Source organism: Epinephelus moara, chromosome 9, assembly GCF_006386435.1.
Source record: "Epinephelus moara isolate mb chromosome 9, YSFRI_EMoa_1.0, whole genome shotgun sequence".
Lineage (NCBI taxonomy): Eukaryota > Metazoa > Chordata > Actinopteri > Perciformes > Serranidae > Epinephelus > Epinephelus moara.
Window position 1 is genome coordinate 32144414 of NC_065514.1, and position 25974 is coordinate 32170387.

Genomic DNA, 25974 nt, shown 5'->3' on the forward strand with positions numbered 1-25974 from the left:
CACACACACACACACCAGCACACAGGTCAGTCCTAATGAGGAGTTATGACACAAACAGTGACGCACAAAGTGACGAAACAGGGCACCGGACAGCATGTGGGAGATAAGAGCCTGGGGTATATTTTAAAGACATTCGTCACTGGTAGCAGCTACATTTGGATGAGTGACACTTGAGGAGAGGAGAAACTGACCTATGAGGAGAAACCGTCCTGAGTGCCATGTTTTAGACACACATTCCTAATAATTTCTTTCGATCTAAAGTCTGGGTAAAGCAAAAATAAATGTGTGTTTGTGTTTGTCACACCACAGAAAAATGTGTTATTAACCACCCAGCCAAATTTAAATGATTAAAAAAAATCATCAAGTATTTAAAATGGGATATGACAGTAAAATGGGAGAGTGTCAGCTGACGGAGCTGAGCTTGAGAAAAAGCTCTGTGAAGCAATGGACTCTATCAGCTAACCCCTCAGCACAGCATACACACCATGAGATGAAGAATGTGTGAGCAGTGGCCGACTCTCATGAGCAGCTAACCCAGTATCACAGTCAGGGGCCATGTCCACCAAAGCCTTTTCTTTCTGGGGCCACTGTATTTTTTTTTAATTATTTTTTGCTGCGTATTTAAGCTGTGCTACAAACATCGGCAGTGTGACAAGGCACGGGGTGGGATTCCTGCACTAAGCACTGACGTTTTCTTTTTCTGAGCGCCAAAGAGTTGAAAAATGTTCAACTTCAGGTAAAAACGCTGCTCTCGTCACTGTCACTTTAGCCGTTCAGTCACAGTGGAGGAGGGACGAACACTGCAAAGACATATGACCGAACTGCAATATTTGATGAGTTGGGATGAAAAGTTGTTGGTTTTCAGCTGGAAAAAAATGCATTGGTGGACATGGGGCCCAACATACACACACTCAGAACTGAAGAAAGACTGTCAATATCAGCACAAATATAACATGCTAATCTTATTTGCACTAGCCTATGATTTTTTTTTTACATTGTATAAATTAGCCTAGCAGCTAGCAGAGATTTCCTCTACTCATATGAAACCAGGGACATCAGCAACATTTAACAAAGGTAATGTTACAAAATTTGGCTCCATTACAATTCACAAGGTTCACTAACAAAACAACTGTCTTATACTAAACACGTTTTCCATGCAAATACATATAGGATGACCATATTTTGATTTCCCAAAAAGAGGACACTCGGCCCGGCCACGACATAGCCTACTTAAATGATACTCGCAGTTTACTCAAAGATGCCTTATAATTTTAATATATTTAAAATTTATATGTATGGATAGAAAATTCAGTTATATTACAAAATAATATCTCTCAAAGACAGAAATTCAGATAGGCCCCAATAGGGGACACATACACACACACACACTAGAGTGTGGCTACCCGACCCGAGCCCGACGGGTCCCAACGGTAGGCCTACCCGGTCAAAAATGTATAAATTGTATTCGGGCTCAGGTCGGATTTGGTCAGTTTTCAGTGAACATGTAGTGTAAAAATAAATACAGTCCTACTGTCTGTCCTGTTTATTGCTTGGGCACTGTTATTTACGTGACAACACCTGAACATAACACACACACACACACACATTGGCTGTTTGTTTCTAGCCCTCCCCNCTCCGCAGAGCACCCACGGTGCACGCCCAGCCTGTTAAATAGCCTGTAACCATAACAACTGTGTGACACAAACTCAGTGCTTTGGTCATTAAATAATGTCGGGCTCAGTTCGGTTTCGGACATAACAGCACAGAATGACTGTCGGGTTCGGACAGAAAAATGTGCAGTTACATTTCTGGGGAGGTGCTTGTCAGGCTACAGCATCCATTTGACGCAGAAGTATACATCCTGCTTTATCTATGTTGTAGTAGGGGAGGGGTCATGTTAAGGACGGCTCCAGTGCGTCATCATGCTATGATTTAAGGCCCACCCAAAAATCCTGGAAACAAAATGGTTATAACAGTGTAACAGTCTAACTCTTATATAGTTCAAAGTCTTTTCACAAGTTTTCAGCAAGTTTTACCTAACTGTTGATATGTTTAGACAGAAATCTTTTATTTTACTTTGCCTGAACTTAAATCAGTCTTATCCCTCCCCTGAATTTCTCCAATTGTTATTTCCATCCTCCCTCTAAAAAAAATCCATCGTCCTTCTCCCTGAGGTGTAAAAATAATTTAACCTCATCTATTTGTTAATTATCACATTGTTGTTGTTTTTTCAAGCAGTCTTCCACCCACTGCTCTTCCTGGCCATTAAGAGTTTCTGGTCTCCTTGTAATTCCAGAGTAATGGAGACTTATAATAATTAACAGACCAATTATTAAATGTAGTTTCTGCTGCAGCCATAAAAATAAAGCCCAATATTCTGTTTATGTCAAATACAATTTGTTCCTATAGTTTGTTTTGATCTAGATCGAAACTTAAGAACCTTAAGAGTTGCGTGTGCACTTCAGGTGCAAACATTTTTGTCTTAAGCATTTCTTGATTGCCAGTAATTTCCCCCTCACACTAACAGGACCTCATGATTATACTGATACAGATGACTATCAGAGATGCTCACGACACATGAGTCAAACTTAACGATCAGTGGGGAAAGTCTCCTCTGCTGAAAGCCAGTTCCTGGACATGACGTGTAGTCACAGGAAATGAAGGGACAGTTATTCTGAAGAGTGTATGTGAAAGTGGAGGGTGAGAAAATAAACATCCACATTCAAAATAATCAAATGGCACTTATGATTGATTGCAACCTTTTAAAAATGGAACAAAAAACATAATTACTGCGTGGCATCTTCCCAAGGGAGATAGGGTGATTATCGTGCTCCATTACAGCCAATCACAGACAAATTGCATTGTAACGGTGATGGTTTGTGCGAGCACCATCTGCGTGCATAAAAGCGCCACACTTTGCCACTGTATTTGGTTTCAGTAATTTTCCTCTACGTCACAGCTGAGAATGTCATCCCAAATTAACTGTCTGCTTGGGTATTTTTGGAAAAGAAACGCACAGAGGAAAACCCTCAGAAAAAGCAGCTTGAATCTACACTTTTGTCCTCCCCAAGGTGACAATATCAGCATTTCTGCTTGAGGGGAAGTTGCGTCCGTGTGATTGGCTGATGCTGTTGGACCCAGGTGGTCTGTGAGTACTGGGATTGCCACGTGTCATTGAGACATGGTACACAGTCATTTCCCAAAAGCACAGTCCTCTCTCGCCTTGTGAGATGTCAAGTGAGTAAAAGCTGAATGACAGCCCACTCATTCTCACGCACTCACACATGTGCTTCACTTAAGTATTTCCATATTATGCTGCTTTATACATCTGCTCCACCACATTTTAGAGGGTAGTGCTGTAGTTTTCACTCTGTTGCATTTATTTGACAGCTATAGCTACCTTTAGGTTAAGGTTTTACATACATAAAACTAAAAAAACAATTGACTTTAAAAATTACATTACAATTTTTTATTTTTGGCTTTGCAAAAGGAAAAAAAAAAGATTTTATGAGTTGTTAGCAGTTCCACCAAAGAGAAATGTCCCGTCTAAAGCTCTCAGATGGTTTGACGTCCTAAGGTAATATTGTCCAAAATCCAGGGGCAAAATTTATAAAGGTGACACAGAGGACATGTCCCCAGCACTTTTTCAAACCCCTCTACTTTTTACAGTCACTGGCCACTTTATTAGGTACACCTTGCTAGTGCCGTTTGGACCTCCTTTTGCCTTCAGAACTGCCTTAATTCTTCGTGTCATAGATTCAACAAGGTGCTGGAAACATTCCTCAGAGATTTTGATCCATATTGACATGATAGCATCACACAATTGCTGCAGATTTGTCGAATGCACATCGATGATGAGAATCTCCTGTTCCACCACATCCCAAAGGTGCTCTGTTGGATTGAGATCTGGTGACTGTGGAGGCCATTGGAGTACCGTGAACTTATTGTCATGTTCAAGAAACCAGTTTGAGATGATTTGAGCTTTGTGACATGGTGCGTTATCCTGCTGGAAGTAGCCATCAGAAGATGGGTACACTGTGGTCATAAAGGGATGGACACGGTCAGCAACAATACTCAGGTAGGCTGCGGCATTTAAACGAAAATATTGGCGTGCAACCTCGTTCTGTGGACGATAGATGACATTCAGACTTCCAACTGTGTTGGTGAGCATACAAACATTACATATTGCCATAGTGTGTTAAAACAGCATGTGCATCCAGTGAATAATAAGTGTTCCAGTTTCCAGATGAAATAGTGCTGTTTATTCACTGTATCTTCATTTAGCTTTTACATGATGTAGAAGTGATTTTTTTTTACCATGTAAAGGCCTATATTGTTAAAAAACAGATCAGTGGTCAGAATTTTAAATTGTTGAAAACAAACAAACAAACAAACATTGTAAATATCAGGAAAGAAAAAAAAGTCTAGCTTGAGAAGCATAAAGTATTGGGCTAAATGTTACAGACATTGTACAGTAAATATCTTATCACTGTGATCCTGTGCGTTTTTCCATGACTCTAGCTTTGCACCAACATGAAGGAAAAAGTGTTCCACCTTGGGGAGCACAGACTGACAGCAAGAGGGTCAGGGGACAAAAATGTTTCCTACTTAATGCACCATCAGGCTGTGACAACGCCTACAAAGACATTTATGAGATATTCAACTTTTGACATTTATATTAGAGCAGGGACTCTCTCAGCAAACAAAATAAATGACCATGAAGGATTTTTTGATGACAAAGGTGTCTTTTTAAAGGTTAATGCCACTCAGTTAATCGTCAGTAATGACCTGAACGTACTGTGCCCTCTATCACCGTATAGACAAAACTAGGGGAGAAGAGCTCTTACTTTCCTGATCCCAAATGTGGAATAAAACACAGCTTCAAACATGATAAAAATAGATGACAATCACAACACAGTGGGATTTTTTCTTTTTTGTATTTTTTGTCACAAACATCACTCTAATATAAAAACAACTATAATTTGACGCTCGATGTGAGATCACAAAGTCATTGTTTAACAGCTCCAGGCTGAACGTTGGTCTTTTTATTTTATTTTTTTTTTACCTTTTTTTCTTTTTAATCTGTGACAATATGACTGAGTGCTTACATACATAAATATTACATTCCCAATCCTATACAATGGGAAGTGCTAAAAATTTTTCTATATTCAACTGATGGGACATTTGATAACATTTTCAAACGATTTAAGATTTACAGACGGTTTTCTACAGACATCTACTTGGCTTTCTTCTTCTGCTCTTGGAAAAAGTCATTGCAGGCAACAGTCAGGGCGGCCACCAACACAACAAACTCATTGAAATCCACCTCGTTGTCTTTGTTAGAGTCCAAGTCGTTCATGATTTTCTCCACCAGCATCGGATCCTTCTGAGACTGAAAAATGGAAAATAAAAAGAGAATATTAGACCAACAAACAAGATGTTCTGTAGCTTTTAGTCTCTTCATGGTTCTCCTGTATGTCTCTGACATGTAAGCCAAGAGCACTGACATTTCCCTGTTCAAGCAATTAAAAATACCTTTAAACACATAGATGTAGCTCATGATATTGGAATTATCAGTCTGTCCACGTTGGATGAGTAACAGCCATGGAGTTATTTGATTGTTATTGGAGCTTCATATTGACTCAAGGCAAAAGCTGCCGTCCGTGTCCAGTGGAGAGCAGAGTGATGTTGCTGCTCAATGAGCCATGAGCTGCAGCTGATCACACCCAACATTTATTGCTTTTGCTCATTTCCTCCAGGATCCAGAAACAAGATATGGCTTTCCTTTTACACCCCCTAACCTCTGAGGCACCGCTGATCTTTACGTTGCACAACTTATTAAAGTCAACTAGTTTAAGCAAAGGTTGAAATTAAAATCCACTCCACACTGAGGGCAAAAACTCAGATGGGATTTAGGTTACTAGAAACATTTCCCCTCAATGCTGCTGCATTATTTTAATGTGGGTTTAATTTTATATTGGTCCAAAAGACTCAGAGCTACATTTGAGCTTAGCTCATTGGGGCTGGGCAATTTGGAGAAAATCACATATGATATTTTTGACCAGATACCTCTATATTGATATTGCAGTAATATTGTGGGGTTGACTATTGCTGCTTTAACAAAATACTTATACAATGAGATTTTTGATAAAATGTTGATAACCATCAGTAACGCAGATATAATTACTAAGTGGTAAATAATACAACAGCTAGAACAGAGGAGCAGCACTTTTTACCTGCTTAGCAGACTCAATCTTTGTAGCGTAGGGTTAGTGCCAGCTTCACTGTGTGTGTATTGAGTTTTACTAAGTGATAATGCAATTGGTTATGCAGGGTTTGAAGGTGTAACTGGTACTGAATTAATTAATGGGACCATTTTATCAACAGGATGCACTAATTTAACTGATTTATTTTAATGTGAAAAGTAAAATCATCCACAAGGTTGCTCTGCTGCTTACTGCCTCTGGTACAATGAGGTAATTATCATAATTATCATTATCATTTTTAAACAGATTATATCTGTTTAAAAATGATCAACGTACAGTCACAAATTTGTGGGACAGAGTTGTCTCGCCTTTAAGCCGGCATCGGAGGTTGTACCTCCAAAACAACCGTTGCATAAGAGGGTCAACTGGCAGGACCAGATCATACGCGACAACGGTGTGATAATTTGACAACATGTTACGCGTGCAACCCACTGCAGGAGATTTAAAAAGTAGCTGTATGTAGTTAGCGGCTAATTAAAAGAGGAAGAACAACAGCTGAAAATGTCCACAAATTGGGAAAACAATGAGGTCTTTACTCTCTGAGCAGAGGACAAAATCAACCACCATATAACAGGGACAGTGAATGATTGTTATTACCACGTTATTTTATTGTTATTGTTTAAAAGTGCTGCTATTATATGTCACACTGTTGTGTTACATGTTATGCCCATCCAACTCCTTTTGCCTCTGCAATGCCAGCATGCTGTCTAAAATAACACATGGGGGTGGCATCATGCCGCTGTCATTTGTTCCTGTGTAAAAATGCAAAGGCGGCATAAAGAGGGGACTTTGTTGTGGCCCTATAGCACAATATCAGTACAAATGGACGCACTTTGCTGTGGCAGATGAGTTCCGCCACGACTGTGTCCCATGTATTTTGGCCGTAAGTTCAGAAAATGACATCGCTTCACTGTAATACAGCCTTTCAAACCAGGAAAACGCCATGATTTGAAGATATCCAAAATCTAAGACGATATCTAGTCTCATATGATCACAATCGATGTATTTTCCAGCACTGTAGCTCGTGTGAAAAAAAAATCCTGCACTTTTTATCAGTAAACAAATTCCTATGAGGAATTAAAAATTAATTATTCAAAAATATTTTTTAAATTAGCGTTTACAAAGTCTGCCACAATACAATTTTAGTCTAATTGAATTTAGGGGCTGCAATCAATACAAGACAGTTATCGGGTATTGTCTGATAGCTGATATCTGTCTCGTACCGCTTTTCCACCAAAATTAGCATATCTCTTCAGGCTTGTACAGTATAAGGCCATAGACCCCCTTTCCATTGCCAGTAGAGCAGAGCTGTGTACACGGCTCTGCAGCAGATGAGTAAAATAGAAAATAGGTTAGTAGAACAGTAGAAAGCTGCACGGAGGCCAGTGAAAACTTTACGACGGTTACCTTTCTTTATATGTCTCTTAGTATATTCAGTCTCTCTTTCAAACTTGGTGCAGACTAATTTGGATTGATGGCATCTCGCTGGTTAAGGGGCCAAAATTAACGTGTTCATGGGTGCTCTGTTTCCATCAATGCTGATTGGAGCTAGAACCAATAAATACTCGTGTCTACTGCAGAGTCAGTGGGAAAGGGGCTACATTCAATGGCATTTTGCCATTTTCTACTTGGCACTAGGTCGCCATAACTGCGTAAATGTTTAGGAAGTAGGTGTGCTTGGACAGAAATGGTGACACAAACCTGCTATGGAAAATTTAAAAAAAGATATATCTTTTTTTTTTAGGATTTTTTTTTTTTGCTTTCTTGCCTTTATTCGATAGAACGGTGGAAGCTAGATATTTAACATCAACTTTTAATGGTTTTCGTTAAAAGCAATGATTAAAAAATATAGAGAGATTATAAATAACAGAGCCCCAGACATGGCTGTCCTATCCTGCTGTGTGGAGTTTCAGTCTTTTTCATCTTTTTAATATTACCCTCTAACTTCTAAACTGAACACTATATATACAGTCATCTATAAAGCCTCGGTGTGGAAGTGTCAGTGTATTCTTCTCAGAGGAAACTGAGGGTGAATGTTTGGATGGGGCTGCGTCTATACTCAGAGGTGACTACAGCCCGGGGGGATGTGATGACATCATGGGAGTGTCTATATTTGGAGGCGATATGGGCCACTGATGATGATGTGTGAGCACCTGAGGCTTCCTATCCGGATAAGGGAGGACAAGAAGTGAAAGGAAAGAAAGATTTCTGAAGGCATCAGAGGTTTGACTCTCAGGCCCCGGCCCATTTTGTTAACGTGTTGGTCTCTATCATTTGAAATCACAGGCTCGTACTCGCACTGCTATCACACTGACTCAGGGGCCGAGGCTTATCTGAAATGACCTCATCTATCTCCGTCTTCACATCCTTTATTTCACACAATGCTGTGAGTTGATGTGATGTGAGAGCCACCAGCAGTTACTCTCTGACAGCAAGAGAGCAATCAATGCGAAAACCATTTTCTTGGGTCAGGGTCAGAATGCTCTTCTTTAAACTATCTGAAAACATGCTTGTCTAATTTTACTTTTAGTGAGTCAGGCAACAGTAAATGGTAAAAAAATTCTCAATTTGTGAATTCCTCTAATTACTATTGGTCATTATAGATCCATTGAGGTAATGGGGGAGATGTAAAGGTCACACTTTGGTGCACCAACATGTTCCCAATCAGGGCGGTTCTAGGGTGAGTGGAGATCCGCGGCTTTGTCCTGAATGAGTCAGGTATCTACGTATCTGTTAATATTGCATATATGAATAACCATTTATTATTATTAGCTCTTCCTTACTTTAACAATCATTACAATAATTTAAACAAAGTTATATTTTTTAAAACGTATAAGAAACTCGTCCAAGTTGGATATTCTGACTGAACTGTCATTTATTCCACTTTAGTGAGATACTTCTGGCTGCGTTTCTTATGGAAAAATAAATTCAACAGGAAAAATCAACATAATCTAAAAAGGATTTTAAAAAGTAAAAAAGTCATAATTTCATGGCAAACATAACAAAATGCTTCATCCAGTTTTAAACAAATATTACAGCCACTCTGTATTTGATGGCCTGACTGTCAGGACATAAAGGCCTAAAGTCCACAGGAAAGTCTTCCCGAAGACAGTGGCAGATCTTTCAATTGGCGACGTCAGCAGCCAGCTAGGGTGCCATACAGAGGGCTAACCCTAACCTTTATCCTAACCTAAGGGTGCAGAATGTGCAAGGTCTGGCACTGTCTGCGGGTGCTCTACTGGCAGGGGCTGAGCAAAAGAATTACAGCAGGGAGGAAGGAGGGGCCCTGTTTTCTGCTCCTTCTGCTTGTTGCTCTGACAATTTTCTTTAAAACACATTGGTTCCTGCTGAGGAACCAATCTGAAAATTCTGCTTCATGATGTAAAATTTTCTATTTGGATAGTCAACAAACTAAACCAACAGCAGTGCAATTTTAACGTTGAAATATGTACTTTACCGTGAGGAAGTCAGTGAGCTCACTGTTGAGGAGTTCTTTTAACTCGCCCTTGTTGAGCTTGTATTTGTCTCCGTCGTTTCCAGAGTAGTTGTAGAAAACTGTTATCAGCGCATCCATTGCACCCTCGAGCTGGCTTGGCATTCTGTTGGAAGGATGAGAGCTCTTGCAGCTTCCTGACAATGGAAATGTTTCATGATTTACATATTCAATGAATTAAAACTAAGAGTAAGAAAAAGAATTTTGTCGCTGGGTGAAGTGTTCTTACCTGGTTAGAGTTAGAATCCCAAATGTGATGAGAGAAGCTGCAACACAGCTTGTTTATTAGGAAATGAGGGGACGCTAAGTGAGCCTTCCTCTATCTTTGTGACGATAATTAATTCCACAGGTGAGATGCCCATGGTAACTGTCTTTCTTTCCAGGTTTTAATCAAGGCTCTTAAGTGGAAAACAAAACATGTACCTGTGTAACCCTGGAGCCCCCAGGGGAGTTCATCAGATCCTGGGCCATGCGTGGATCTTTACATGTGTCTGCATCACGCACCATCCCTGAAGTGACTCCAGCACTCTACAATACTTCACAAACGATGATGGGTTAAGACCTGTTACATTCATTTTTAAGGAAACAATCTAATAGTTTAATGCAATAGTTAGCTGGGAATAGTTAATGGGAATGAGCACAAGGGAAATATTATGTGAAATAAATGTCACATCAGGGACGCTGTGCTTCCAGTTTTGTTGTGCTCAAAGACAGAACACGGGCAGCTATGGGAAAGGGGGTTATGTGTAGCAGTCATTTACTATCTGGAAGGTCGGTGGTTCGATCCCTGAGCCCTAGTCTACATGTTGAAGTATCATTGATAATGAATCCCTAACTGTTCCTGATGGCTTATCTAATGAGTAGGTGGCACCATGTATGGTAACCCCAGGCACCAGTGTATGAATGTGTGCAAATGTCAACCTGCACACTTTTTCCAACCAACCAATTGACAGAGTGAGCTATAAAGCTGCTGGTCACGGCTAATCTTACTGTATAATGACGAAAACTCTGTCTGTGGGTGTGTCTGTGTGTCTGTTCCACGTTTTTCTCCTCACTGACTTAGTCAATCCATGTGAAATTGGGCACAGTGGTAGAGGGTCATGGGAGGATGAGAATGAAGCAATATTACATCAATTGGCCAAAGGGGGGCATTTGCAAACTTTGAATGGGCATATCCCATGCCCCGTATGTCGTAGAGACATGAAACTTTGCACAGAGATGCCTCTCCTCATGAGGAACAAATTTGCCTCAAAAACCCCTAACTTCCGGTTATATAGATTTTCCGCCATTTTGTATTTTTTGAAAAACACTTAAAATCGATCTCTTTCTAGGAAGTTTGACTGATCTGCATGAAACTCGGTGAACATAATCTAAGGACCAATATCTAAAGTCCCTCTTGGCAAAAGTTGGAAAACTTACTAAAACTGAGNGCTGTGGCTCCCCCTGTGGCCAAATGTTTGGGTTTTTTTCTAATTGTTGGTATGACTAAGTCATGGTATGGTATGCTGAACATAATCAGGGAAACTGTCAGTCAGTCATTCTGTCTGTCCCACATTTTTCTACTCACTGACATGGTCAATCTATGTGAAACTGCACATAGGCATTGAGGATTGGCATAGGTAGAAGGTGACAAAGCTACCAATGGGTATGGACTAGTAAAATAATATAATCAGGACAGGAATTTTTGAAACCTTATTGAGTCAAGTTACTAACATGTGAGAGGTGATTGCCAAGGAACTTTAGGACGGTAGCCTACATGTGAAGATTTTAAAGGACCAATAAGCAAAATTCATCATTTCTAGATTGAAGGAATTAAAAAATTGCTATGTGAAGAACTAGAGGTGTAATTTCATCTGGAGTTAGCCTCCGCTAGCTTCCCAGCTAACGTTAGCCCCGGCTCTCCGTTTGGATCCAACCGGAGCACCGAGCCCTGGTTTGTTATTCAGGTTAATGTGGGAAGAAGCAGCGGGTATATCGGGCAGCTGAGTGAAGTGGAGCCTGTGGAAGAAACACCGGGACCGTCTGGATGTAATAGTCCGTGGAGATGCTGCAGCTGCACAGACGAGGCGAGTGGGGTGGGGGGTGGAGAGCAGAGGTAGAGGGAGGTTGGCTCATGACACACTTTGTTTTGGTCTACGGGCAGTGCACAACAGCAAACCTAGCGGTGAAACAATTTCGCTTTTTGCCCCTTTAAGTTAAAACAGTTTCTGCGTCTTAAGATTCCTCAAATTTAATACAGAAGCTGTGGCATTTCCAGAAACAACTCATGGGAGGGGGCCCTCAAAAAGCCTGATTTTTTTTATTTCTAAGTAGTACCTTAGCAAAAATAATATTTGTTGAATTAAACAGTTGAAAGGCTTAAGTAGGTACAAACAAACATAGTGGAAGCTCTTTGAGGCCCCTCTCTCCTTTTAAAGATGCAAAATGGTTTAATCCATCCAAGTACATTGGAGATTCATCTTTAAACACAGCTAGAGCTGAGTGAGTGACTTATTCTGCTGGAGCACCAATGTACACTGTCATGTCTTTCCCCATAAAAGGGAAATCAGGGTTCAAGAAAAAAGAGAAATGAAGAAAGAAAGGAAGGGAGGAAAGGGAAAGAAAGCAAACGGACATTCTAACAAAAAATCAAAAGGTGGCTGAGAGAGAAGTGGATCAAGAGAGGAGAGGTAGGGGGGCATTAAGACTGCTTACGCATAAGGCTAGAATTTTTTGCTACGCCCCTGCCCACATGCTAGAAATCTTTCTGCATGCTGTTGCTGTTTTGTCTACAGGTGTGAAAGCACCCTAAATTTACTGATGAGTGTGTTTCTGATTTGTTAACATGTTTCTATCCCATGCAACATCTGCCTTCACTTCATATCAGCAAAGATAATCAAACTTGTAGTGACTTGCTTTGCTTGCCAGCAGGTCACTTTTCTTTCTCTCACCTTGCAACCCAAAATCTCCACGTTCTCATTGCAGGCTTTATTTTTAGCAACAGTAGCTTTTACCCTTCATTTTGTGTCCGACGGTCGCTCACACACATGATTGTCTCTCCTCTGTCACTGTGTCATAACTGACAGAGGAGAATAACACTCCATTCAGCCCCCAAAGACAACACCTGAGGGAGGTCAGCTGTCAGGTGTGCCTGCAACTTTTTCTTCCACTTGCAACCACCGGCCACAGAGAAAATAAGTTTCCATTTATTAAAGGTGATGAAACAGTTTCCCCTCACAGCTGCTTATAGTAAATGTTGTGCAAGAAAGTGACCGCTAAAAACCTTAACACAAACTGACATCACATCAAACACTTGGAAGGTTTCAAATCATTTTAATACAACATAATCCACCACATGCACACTTATTTTAGAGCATTTAATTTAATTCCAGTGTGTATCATAAACATTAGCAAAAAATGTATAATTTACCAGAGAGATTTTTTTTTTCCGTTTAAATATATAATCACAGGTCAGTCTCTGGTTCAAACAAGAGGCTATTACTGGAAGTTTTCATTACATTTATCTCAGTTATACATGTCGACTCTCTAACAGTATACAAAAAAACACACACTTCACTCCTCATAATAATTTCTTAGGGATAAAGTGAAATATTCTGAGACAAAACTGAGAGGAGACACCTGTTTTCCATGAGGTTACCTTTGTCTTTCAGCAGGGCTTTTAAAAGGGGATAAAAAGCTCGCCTCCTATCTTCATGACAGATGATTCATCATTTTATGTCCCCTCGTGTTCCCTCAGGTCCTCTGCAGTATCTCCAAGGTCACTGTAAAGACAATAGGAGATGATGCTTTCATTCTCTTTGTGCCTGAGCTTCGAAATGTCCTGCCATGAGACAGAAAATATATTTATAATGAATGCTACTGGAGTCAGGAGTGATGAGGACTGAATGTATGAAGGTTAACTACACCATTAAACTGTTTCCTTTCTGCACTCCTGTCTTTGCATTGTAAGACACACAATTTACAGACTTTATTTTTGATGCCACAAGTGTAGTAGATGTGATTATGCTCTCATCCAAAGTCATCGCATATTGTTGCTTTGTCAGTGGCCTTTCATGCTCCATATTACGCACAAGGTATCCTTCTGCAACTGCTGTTGATATTCCAGAACACCGTGACCAACACCAGGATATCAACAAAAACACAAAATGTCAACAAATGCACGTGGTTGGGTTTAGAAAACAAACATCATGGTTTGGCAAACCATTCATATGATAAGCAAACACCAGGCTCCTGGGTGAAAGTCCAGGGATTGTTGGACCCATTCATCAGCACTCCACCCCAACACCCTAAAGGGACTTTCCAGCAGCTTATATCGCATTAAACCTCATCAATCTCTAGTTGCTATAGTGGGTGTTGGAACACTTGGCTAACCCTCCCGCTGGGGTTACTTGTATAGTAGCATCTCTGCTCCAGTAGCCCATTTCTTTCCAGGTTGCCCTGGTTCCCAAACACCTGACATGGACCTTGTGTGTGAATGAGTGAATGTGACTCGTAGTGTAAAAAGCGCTTTGAGTGGTCGGACTACTAGAAAGGCGCTATACAAATGCAGGTCCATTTACCATTTACCAACAGACAACACTTCTAACATGAGTGTTGCTATTCAGTTAGTGGGATACCTGCATGTAAAGTGTTTTTCTCACATGCTAAATCTGGCCTCACAAAGGGTGTTAAATCTGCCAACAGTTCATTTTGTCACGTGTATACAGCATTTCTGACAGGTTTTATGACGGTGTCAGTCAGTTTGTCTGCTTTGCATCACATTTTGCTGCAATAAAAATGATTTCAGATGAACAGACTGAAAAGATTATCTTCTGAGGTAAAATTGATGTTGACGAAGTTGGGTGCATCCTCCACCTCACCATCACTGCCTAGTCTTCGCAGATTCACCAGCCTCTACAGCCATCAGTGTCTGGACTCCATGCTGCTCAGATGCCCCTCAATTACAAATCTCCCTCTGTGCCAAAGTCTTCCTGTCAGATCTTAACTGTCACATCATCTTTTAATCTGTGCACCTGTAATTTGTATTGAACAATTATCTTAATTATCCCACCTGTCTCTCCTGTTTGAATTGGGCTATTGGATGGATTGCCATGAAATTGGGTGCAGACATTCATGTTCCACTCAGGATGAAGTTTTATTGTCAAGTTTTATTGTCAAAATTAAAATTCCCATTTTTCTAAATTTTGCTAAAGACACTCCAATCAGCCACAGCTGTTCTTTGTGTTGCTAATTAACAAATGTCAGACATAAATGTGGGATGTTGAATGTGTGGATGAGCAAGAAGTGTGTGTGTGAGCCAGTGTTGAAGGCAGCAAAATATCAAACCAAAAACTGGAAATGTGGAGCCCATGAGAGAGAGGGAGATGGAGACTATGTTTACAGGCACAAAATATTCAATTTTTTGCACAAAAAGACAATATTCCTACTGAGCTGTTTAAATGACTCATGATAAAGTATATTCCATTAATACTCCTGTTTACATGCAACAGTGCACACTCTGATTAATGTGCACTAACATGTTGTTTATCACATCAAATATGGAAAAGTGGAATGGCTGGAGCTGCGTGTGCCATTTTGCTTCTTTGTGTCAAGGGAACAAGTGTGCAAACGCAGCCTCCCTCTTTCATTCCTTCATTCACCTTGAAAAGGTCAGGGTTGCGATATTTGTGCATATCCATAAACTGTTGATGTACAAGTCTTTAATAATGTTCAAAAGTAGGTATTTTCTCCCTCTGACCAGCAATCTGGGCTTTTCTGTTTGGCATGCATTTCTACCCCACAGTCTCGCAAACTATTGGCGAGTTGGTTTGTCATCAACATATCCATGCAGGCAGTTCTCATAAACTGCTGGCATATTTTCCCACAAAAAGTAATGCATCCTATGTTGTACATATCTTACCTAATCATGAGCTAGTTATTCATGCATAACCCACATATATATATATATATATATATATATATATATATATATATATATATATATATATATATATATATATATATATTTTTTTTTTTTTTAAAGATATTTTTGGGGGCATTTTTAGCCTTTAATTGATAGGACAGACAAGTGTGAAAGGGGGGAGAGAGAGAGGGAGTGACATACAGCAAAGGGCCACAGGCTGGAGTCGAACCCGGGCCACTGCGGCAACAGCCTTGTACATGGGGCGCCTGCTCTACCACTAACCCAGCAACGCCCCTAACCCACGTATTTTACATAGCTGTGATCGCATGACTAATGCATAATGGGATTAAACAAGGGAGTGGACCTGAGTGGTCTTCTGCAGATGATGATTGGGGTAGTGGATGGGTCACAAAACCATGGACTTTCCTCAGGAGACGTATGCTTGGAACTGAGTGAACTTTGAGTCATTTTAAGGGACATCCTCACCATGTTTCTTTTGCTAAATCTAACCACAGTAACTTTAATTGCCTTAAAGGGATAGTGCACCCAAAAATGAAAATTCAGCCATTATCTACTCACCCATATGCCGAGGGAGGCTCAGGTGAAGTTTTAGAGTCCTCACATCACTTGCGGTGATCCAAGGGGAGAGGGGGTAGCAAGACAACTTCACCTAATGGAGGCTTACGGCGTCCCAGATTCAAACGTCCAACAACACATAACTGAAACCACAAAATATCTCCATACTGCTCGTCCGCGTTTCTGCGCGCTTTATGTCTCTGCTTTCTAGGCACTGTTTTTGCTAAGGCGCTCTGTACTTCTGAAGTTGAAAAAAACTTCAACTCAGAGCGGATGAGTGCCCCATGTCATCTCGGCTTTTTTCACATTGTCCAGTCGGATGATTTGAAGCTAGGCCCAACGGTAGACAGCAGGTTGTCAACCGCCCCTTAGTCACCCTAAAATATCATTGAGGCAAAGCACATGGACCAACTGATGGTACTCCCCGTGATCCAACATCTTTTTTAGGGTCTCATGTACCCACACAGATCTCCCTGTTTCTCTGTGCCCAACAAACTATCTGCTGACAGCCTCTCACCCTCAACTAGAGCTACAGCAAGTACCCTCTGCCTGTCCATTTTTATGAATTACTGTAAACCGTTCATTGAGGATATGTTAATCCATGACAATGCACAGAGCTGACCATTAACAGGCAAGAGACTGTGTTGCAAACTGTGGTAAAACCCCCTATTGAGACACATTTTCCAAATGTGCTGTATACTCCAAATAATGCTAATAAAACCTGAATAATACCAACATATCCCACGTCTTAATCGGAAAATGCTTAATGCGGAAAAAAGGCCTAACTCAGAATATCCAAACGGACTGTGCTGTTCACATGACCTGCACCTAATTCAGAATATTGTCAAATTTGGGATAATGTAGCGACTGAGAGTGGACAGGCATTTCTAAACTTGGTAGAGGCCAACAGGTGCCACCACATTAGGATAACACCCCTCAGGTAGACAGGTGAGACACTGCAAAAACTTTTGTCTTACTGACATGTGAGATCAAACCTGCTGATGTTTCACACTGACTCTGCACTCTCAGGTTTTCATCCTCTCCTCTGCTGTGCACCAGGCTGACTGGAGGCTCTGTTTGAGTGGATGTAGACCTCCACCTGTAGATGAACCCTGACATGACTCTTTCCCTGTTCCTTTCATACCTTAAGTGGTGTTCACACTGTCACACAGCCTTAAGCAGCCATTACATAGAGAAAGAAATGTACCCAGGATGAAACAATCAAAGCAAAGCCTGTTTTCATAACTTTGTCTCTCTGGCCACATCCCCATCTCCATCTTCATTTCTGTTACATATCAACTATCAAATGCAGATGATGGAAACCCTCAAGAAAAGTCTGGTTGTTGTTGTATTGGAGCTGATCTAAACTGTGGGGTGAGCAAAACTGCACCACTGACCCAAAATGACCACATAAGACACCCATAAAACAATCAAATCCATGGGTTTTATTAACAAAAATCATACAAACAAGAAAATAAAATCCCATGCTGAGAGGCAGCGGGACCAGCAGGCCTCACACCAGAAGCCACTGGCTGAATCCAAATGTCCACACTCTGGACTTGCAGGCTGAGCCATCGCAAAGTTCAGTTGTATGTGGTGTGAAGTATTAATGTCATCACGTAATGTCATCACGTAAAGTAAGGTGGGCGAAAAAAAAGTGGATATATCAATATCAGTACTGATTATCGGCCAGATAAGTTGTTATACTGTATATCAGCATATTGGATATCGGCAAAAAAAAAAAAAAATCCAATACTGTGTATCCCTAATCCAAATGGTCATTTGGAAGGTGCAGCATTCCTTTAAAACCTTTTTTTTTTGTCAAACTACTAATTCCACAATCAAGAATGAACCTTTGAGCTCAACAAGTCCTAATGAGTTTTGAACACATTTACAGTTTCAAACACCTGAAAATAATTTGTCTGTGTTGTTTGTGTGTAGTCATATGTCATGGAATATGATTACAGCTACGTTATACTGCTTTATCAGTCGTTCATTAACTGTTCATTAACTGTGTGTTGAAATCAGAAACAGAATCAATGTTTTTACCAAGTAAGCTTGCACCTACAAAGAAGCTACCTTAGCATGTACCGATAAATACAGCGTAAAAGTCAAGAGACATAATGTAAAATGCTGTAGAAAATTTTACAATATATACATTTCTAGATTATTAGATAAATATAAGAAATATGTAAAAAATATATATGAATAAAGTGGAAGAGCTGTACATATTTGTACACTGTGCAAAGTATTGGTCAAAAGATGTGCAAAAGTTTACAGTATGAACTATAAAGTACAAAAATATGTGCATGTGGGGAGAAAATAGAGATGTGTGCTTTAATGTAACCAGGGATACACAATAATATCGACACGTCTTCGGTATCAGCAGATAAAGGCTTTAACATGACATATTGGTATTGGCGTAGAATGAAAATTTCTGCTGATATGACAAGATGAGACTTTAACAACAAGACTTTAATTAGCCAGAATAGGTCAGATTTGCCCTTGTTGTGGCTGTTGTCAAGATTGCCAGAAATATAGATAAATTGGCATACTTTACATGTAACCTACATTGAACTGGGGTTTCTCATTTTGAAAATTGAACGTGTACATTTGGAAAAGCATTGTATTTTATGTCTGCATCTGCCAGTGGGCCATCTCAAAAAGAGTAGGCATAATATTATGTTAATGCCACTATAGGATAGTTTTGGGGTTCTCTGCAATAAGGTGGAAAAATAGATGCATATATCAGTAGTGTCATCGGCAATCGCCCAAAATAAGTTGGAAAATATCAGCATATTGAATATTGGCAACAATATAATATCATGCATCCCTAAATGTAATGCATAACGCAGCACCTTTAAACACAGAGATACACATACTGTCCTTTATCTGCTTTCAAAGACATGATAGTGTGTTAGAAACCATTTATGAAGGGTTTAGTGGATATAAATGCTATGCTCTGCTTATCTAAAGTCAGTGTAGATGTAAGCATGCTAGCAGTTTGGATAAGCAGGCAATACTATGACCATTGAAGCTGAGCAACGTACTGCTGTGGATGGGGGTATTTAGCAAAACATATTTTAGCCACAAAAAAAAGTCCCACCTTAAAAGTCAATATCAGTTTAAGTGGACGTTATATTGAAAATATTTTCACAGCTTTACCTTGCCATCAGAAAGCTCTTTTCTTTGGCACTACATTATCTCAACCCCGGATCTTTCATATTCCTATGCATAAGCGCAACTGTATTATGTTGCATAGCATCCATGGTGTGGCAACAGCCTTATACTGTAGGTAAAACCCAGTATACACTGTGCGATTTTGGGCTGTCCCAGATCAAAGATGACTAACGAGAAAGAAGCATGGCGATATCTTTGGCCGTGGCTCTAAACGGTGGTCCTACGTCACACAGTGAGAGAAGTTCAAGGATGGCCCTTGTCAAGGTCTTGTGATCAAAGACAGCCTGGAATGAAATTCTAAAAGTGTCAGAGATTTGGGATGCCCATCTCACTGTGTGACTGCTGTTACGACCTACGTCTGTGAACGAGCCAAAAGAAATGCAGCATGAAATGACGCACTGGCACTAAACCCAAACAAACAGATGGATGGCAGCTTGTCATGGAGGCAAAACGTGCTGAAAGAAATGTGGGGGAAAAAACCCTTGTGGAGTGGTGGCAGCAGAAGCCTTGCCTGTATGACGTGTCCTCCAGCTCTTACCATGATCGCGTAAAGAAGGACGAAGCATGGAAGGAAATAGAGAATGATAGAGTTACAGCTGCCTTGTGAGCAGCCTAGCAGTTAGTAAACACACACAGACACAACGCAGTGTATAGTGCCCAACTTTAGGTTATTTAATAATGTGACCCTCCATGTTGTGCTACACATTTGACAAAGCGGTAACCTTGTGCACTCATTTGATGTTGTACCCAAGTACAGTAGCTTGCACTAAACTTATAACATTGCTGAAATCTCACTGTCTGGGGGCTTAATGCTCGACTAATACTAGCTTTTCAGTAGGGACAAGTCCAAGGCGTCACCATAGCTGTAGCTCTCACCCTGTCAGGATCAGTGTAAATAGCCGCTGGAGGATTTCTCACCATCTGAACTTCTTAAATAAAGACGTGTGAAGAAGGCTTTTTTCTCCACAGCGTCATTGGTTTTTATTCTCTTAATGGAGTCTGAGCAACAGATTTTTATTTCAGTTTTAGCATTGTTGTTATTATTGATTTGGTTGTTATTCTATTAGGATCTGCTGCTTTGTTTCATCTATTTTTATTCATTGTCAATTTTTATTTGGATCTTGCTTTCCTGATTGTGTTCACGTTTTTTTTGGGACATTCTTTAAATGTGTGGAGAAACTGTGGTGGCAGAACTTACTGTGAATCCAATAAATAAACTGTCCTGTATGTGTCTGCAAGAGGTCACTGTTGGGTCACCAGATTTGTTTGCTTTGCAGTACTAATCTGACTTTATTGTATGGAGTAACAAAAGTACATTTAAACCAGTCAATGAATTAGAGAAAGCAGCAGAGCTGGAGCTGCAGAGCTCACCGGATGTGTGCCTTCCCGTAGGAGTGAATGGAGGAGTCTCACACCCTGTCATCGTCTCCTCAGACACCAAGTGGTGCATGTTAGTGATGTGGAGGGTTCCACTTCTCATTTATTTTACCAACACTTGTCTGGGAAGTGGTAACACACAACCAAAAATGGTCTGTGATCTTCCATATCCACTCAAACAGCTGATCACTGTGGCACTGAAGCAACTTCCTCTCATCCTGTTTGACAATGTGCCAACATCCGTTCTCTTTTTCTCTAAAGGGTTGATGCTTTCTGATCTTACGAGTCAGTGAGTCAGTGGCCAGATCTTCTATGTTGAACTAGTTGTTTTTTAAACAATGTTTTTATTATGCTTTTCAACATATACACACAAACACAAAAGGCTCCGACAACACACAGTGGCCACAATACCTAAACATCTGGCTTGTTTCCATGATGTACAGAGCACATGATAAACTGACATAAACTCTCATGAATATTTTGAGAAAGCATAGATGAGAAGACATCATATCTAGGCTACACGTCAGAGGTGTGGACTCAAGTCACATGACTTGGACTTAAGTCAGCCTTGAGTTACAAATTTGACTTTAGACTTGACAAAATCAAAAAGGCTTGCAACTGGGCTTGGACTCTAACACCAATGACTTGTGACTTCACTCAGACTTGAGCCTTTTGACTTGACAATTGATACCTGCCCTCATTCAAAGCTGCACAAGATCTGTGACTGGAGAGTACTATTATAATAACGTAAGACTCCAGTTCGTCCTAATTAAATGTCTTTTATTGGCTACACATTTCGACAAATAAACACCTGTCTCAATTAGACGCCTGGTCTGGTTGCCAAGCAGTTCTTTTTTTATAAGTTGTACGTTGTACGTTACGTTGTAAGTATAAAGTTGTTTTATCAGGATAAAGTAGTGTTGTGTCGGCATGCTGGGTAAAACGAGCATTGTACCTCTAGATCAAATCTCTCTCTAGCTAGATCAAATAAATGATTCATAACTGATTTATTATTCAAAGCCTATTTTTTATACAAGTAATATTAATACTGGTTTAAACAAACAGTTTTATGCGAAACAAATTAAGAGCCTGTCTTATATAGATGCCTGTCCCAGATATAGGCCTGTAAGTTCAGTGATTTAAGCAAAAAATAGTCTGGGATATTAATTGAAGTTTTACAGTAATTAGTGGGCTATTTGTGGTACTTAATAGTGCTATAAGCTATGAGTGCAATACTTTTTTAATGATAAGTCACACTTGTTTTAACAAACTTGTTTAAACAAATACTAATTCTAAGAAGCATTAATGATTTTTGTAAATGTATTATATCATTACTCTGTTGTTAAAATGGAGTGCATTATAACTTGTTTAGAACTAAGAACTCAAAGTTTAGGACTTGGGACTTGTCGGTCTTGACTTGTGACTTGGTTGGGACTTGCAAAACAATGACTTGGTCCCACCTCTGCTATTTGCGCATAGTAATTATGCTCTATATGTATAAGAACAGGCTCAGTTCCATTACAGTTGACAGTGATGCAACAAATAAACATTTATAATTTAAAAAAAACACAATGACCCCTTTGAGAGAAAAGAAGAAATTATACTATGTATGTATGTACGTGTGCATGTATGTATATATATATATATATATATATATATATATATATATGTAACCCTATCTTTCAGACAGCAAGCCCCAGCGAGGTCTCTGCGACAGGGAAACAGGACTCAAACTTCCCTCGTTTATTTGCCTTACGAAACACAAAACAAACTGTCTTCAGTTTCCAAGGCACATATTAACACTTGAATTAAATATCAAATACAGAATAAAATAAACTTCATCTGCCTCTGTTACAGTTACTGATTAGCCAGCTACAACACAACTAGCTCCACACAGTTAGTGCATCAGTATAAACACATTTCAACATAAAAATTACAGGAATTTTCCCATCTTTAACATATAACCACTCTTGGGACTGGCATGTTAATTAAATTACAACAGACAGTTATGTTAATGGCTTAAATAAAGTAGTTTCATTAGTACAGTGTTTGGGAATCCTCCTTACCTTACGAGACACAAAACAAACTGTGAACTACGGCAGCTGCGAAGGGTACACATATATACATATATATATGTGTATATATATATACATATATATATATACATATATACATACATATATATATATATATATATATATACACACACACACATATATATATATATATATATATATATGATATCTATGTAACAAAATCCCACCTTTTTACCGAAAAAATGTCTGCCAATTTTGACTCTTCCCCTCTATCATTCCTTTTAAGAGAATATCTAATATTTGTATGTCTTTTATCAGCATATTTAAAGAGGAATAACAGTTAATTTTGACTTCTGTAACTTTCACAGTTTTTCCTCTGAGTGTCATCTGAACTGTGTCTTTGAAAAAGACTTGATTTTTACTGCCCTCTATTGGCAGATCAGTGGAAAGAATGCTGATCATATGGTGAGTTCTAATTTATTCAGTGAGCATCCTGCTTTTTAGAGACAGGATGTGTGTTTTAATGTTCGCCTACACTGTTTACACAGCACACAACAGGCTACTTCTCACATCCTGTTTCTAGAATATGTTCCAGTTATAAAATGTCACTGATGTCCGCATTTACGTGTTTGTTCCTCTCCATGACAAATATCAATTGTGGCAAACTGTATGTACAGTATATGCTCCAGAAAAATTTAAAGTGACGATTAAATTATACTAATTATAAATAAATATTGTTCTCAACGTCTTTATAAGATCAAGAATGAACTTTGAACCTTACATGTTTATTTTGTTATTGTTAGATTTTGTTGTTTGTTTGGCAGCGTGGTGGTGCAGTGGTTGGCATTGTTGCCTTACAGCAAGAGGGTTCCTGGTTTAAACCCAGGGTGGGGGGTGCTCCTCTGTGCAGAGTTTGCATGTTCTCCCTGTATCAGCGTAGGTTTTCTCTGGGTTCTCCGGCTTCGTCCCACAATCCAAAGACATGCACGTCAGGCATGCAATCGATGATTCTAAATTAGACGTAGGTATGATTGTGAGCATGAGTGGTTGTCCATCTCTGTGTCAGCCCTGTGACAGTGATTATCTTGAGTAACCAGGTCATGATTTCTGGCAAGAGACAATGCTGTTGAAGTTTCCAAATGTATTGTTTGCGTATTTTTTTTAATTTATTTAGCACTTTGAACACCACAAGCCGAATGTCATCAAGTTCCATTATATTGGAGAGAACGCAGACATCTCTATTACACTAAACTAAAAGTTTTTAGTGCAAGATGCTTTAAAAAAAAATCACGTTGAGTGAGTGAATTGTCCGCTGTGATTGCTGGTGTTTTGTCAAAGCCTGTTCCCCCATCAAATAGCGTTTCCCTCCTGTTAGTGCGTAACACCTTCTCGTGGTTTAGGTTAGATTAGGGTAGGGTCACTAGAGATAGGGTTTGGTTCAGGTTTAGGTAGGGAGAAACACATATCAATGGGTAAACAGTCTCCAACCCAACACCACGGGTCTCTCTCCTAGCTAACCCAACAGGTTAGGTTTCTATGCTGTCAGTCAATACGGACACAACAAAAATGGGAAGGGCAAACAAAATTTTTAGCTAGATGCCATGCTTTGATTTAACAATTTCCTGAACATTTTCAGGTGACAGTGTGTGACCTACCTCAACTCAGCTACCTGACATCAAAGCTAGCTATCAAATACATGTAATGGAGTAAGACGTACAAAGTATTTAAAGGGTTAGTTCAGGATTTCTGAAGTCAGGTCATATGAGGTAGCAGGCAGGAGTCCCACCTGGTAAGCTCAGCATTACATTGCTGTAGACCTGGGTTGATGTTAACATGTATTTTAGCCACCTCTTAAGAGGCCCACCTAAAAAAAAATCAATACCAGTCTAAGTAAACGTTATATTGGGGATTTTTTGCACTGCTTTACCTTGCTATCAGACAGCCCTTTTATTTGGCACTACATTTTCTAAACCATAAAACTTCCATATTACTGTGCCTCATTTGCCGTGCACAGTATAACTCTACAGCTCTGCAGCTGTTTGGGTCAGACTGTCAGCGGTTTATAGAAGAGACGACAGAAATAAGTAAAAATGGGTCATTATGATAGTGACAACAACTCTCCAAAGATTATTTGGATTACTTTCATTGATATTTTTGTCAGATATGGAATGATGACTGCTGGGTAATATGTATGTTGATGTTGTCCGAAGTCAAGTCAGTGTTAGTTTCAAGACAATACATGCACGATAGCTAGCACTACGGCCCGTCCAAACTTCAAACTTCAAGGCGGTTAAAGACACAGCATTCTCACAGCCCCTAACCCTTTAAGTACAAGTAGCCTACTGTATCTCAGGGTTTTACATATATGCTTAGTTACATTCCCCAAATGATATTAATTCCCAGTGTAATATTCAGTGTGTTACATGAGCCAGGGGTCTTCAGTCTTCCCCCACTACATATATTGTATAAAACTGTGAGCAAACTCGTTCACCTCGCCAGTATGGATAGGTGCTGCACAGTGATTTAGCATCAGCTAGCTCCTATGATTGCACAAGGATTCATGTGTAAAAGTTTGCCCATCATTAATGTGTACTGTAATAATGTGTTGTTTTAATGAATGGGACAAACTATCTTTGCTATGCTATGTGTATTTTCAGAAGAAAAAAAAATTTACATTAAAACTTAAATGATCAAACACAAATTTGGTGGCCTTTCTGCAGTAACTCTGAGGACCCCCTAGGGGTTGCGGACCCCCTGTTGAAGACCCAGGACATAAGTGATATGTGCAAATTATTATTATATGTTATTAAAGTCATGTCTCTCTTGTCATGATGTATTTATTCAAAGTGTCATGTGTTTATGGAAAAACTCTATTCTCACTCTGTTGAAAGCCAACACACTGCTCTTTGTCTGATAAAATCTAATGAAACATAATGTCTTACTATGAAGCACATGTTATCATTAAAACCTCTCTGTACAGAATGATTGTGTCACAGCGCAGAATCCAGAGCTGCGGTAGCTGCCTGGGATCAGTTTTCTACAATGAAATCTTTTTAGTCTGTAAGCAAACTCAAACTGCGCAACGAGCCAGCTACTATCCAGCATCTGAAAGAGAGTGCTTTTGAATTGATTTCTCATTTGACA

General features: G+C 39.7%; 1 protein-coding gene across 1 annotated transcript; it reads right to left on the reverse strand.

Moving 5' to 3' along the window:
- Nucleotides 1–3648: 3648 nt before the first annotated feature.
- Nucleotides 3649–10107, reverse strand: s100z (S100 calcium binding protein Z). The gene is made up of 3 exons (XM_050052387.1): nt 9989–10107; nt 9724–9896; nt 3649–5392 (listed from the first exon to the last, which is right to left on the reverse strand). Exons 2-3 carry the CDS (start codon nt 9862–9864, stop codon nt 5237–5239), a joined length of 297 nt encoding a protein of 98 aa, XP_049908344.1. The 5' UTR covers nt 9865–9896; nt 9989–10107; the 3' UTR covers nt 3649–5236.
- Nucleotides 10108–25974: the final 15867 nt, after the last annotated feature.

Excerpts from the sequence above, each read along its gene's own strand:
- s100z (XM_050052387.1), bottom strand. The coding sequence starts at position 9,864 with ATGCCAAGCCAGCTCGAGGGTGCAATGGATGCGCTGATAACAGTTTTC. Across the intron at positions 5,393-9,723 it reads AGCTCACTGACTTCCTCACG|TCTCAGAAGGATCCGATGCT; the intron begins GTAAAGTACATA and ends TCCATTTTTCAG.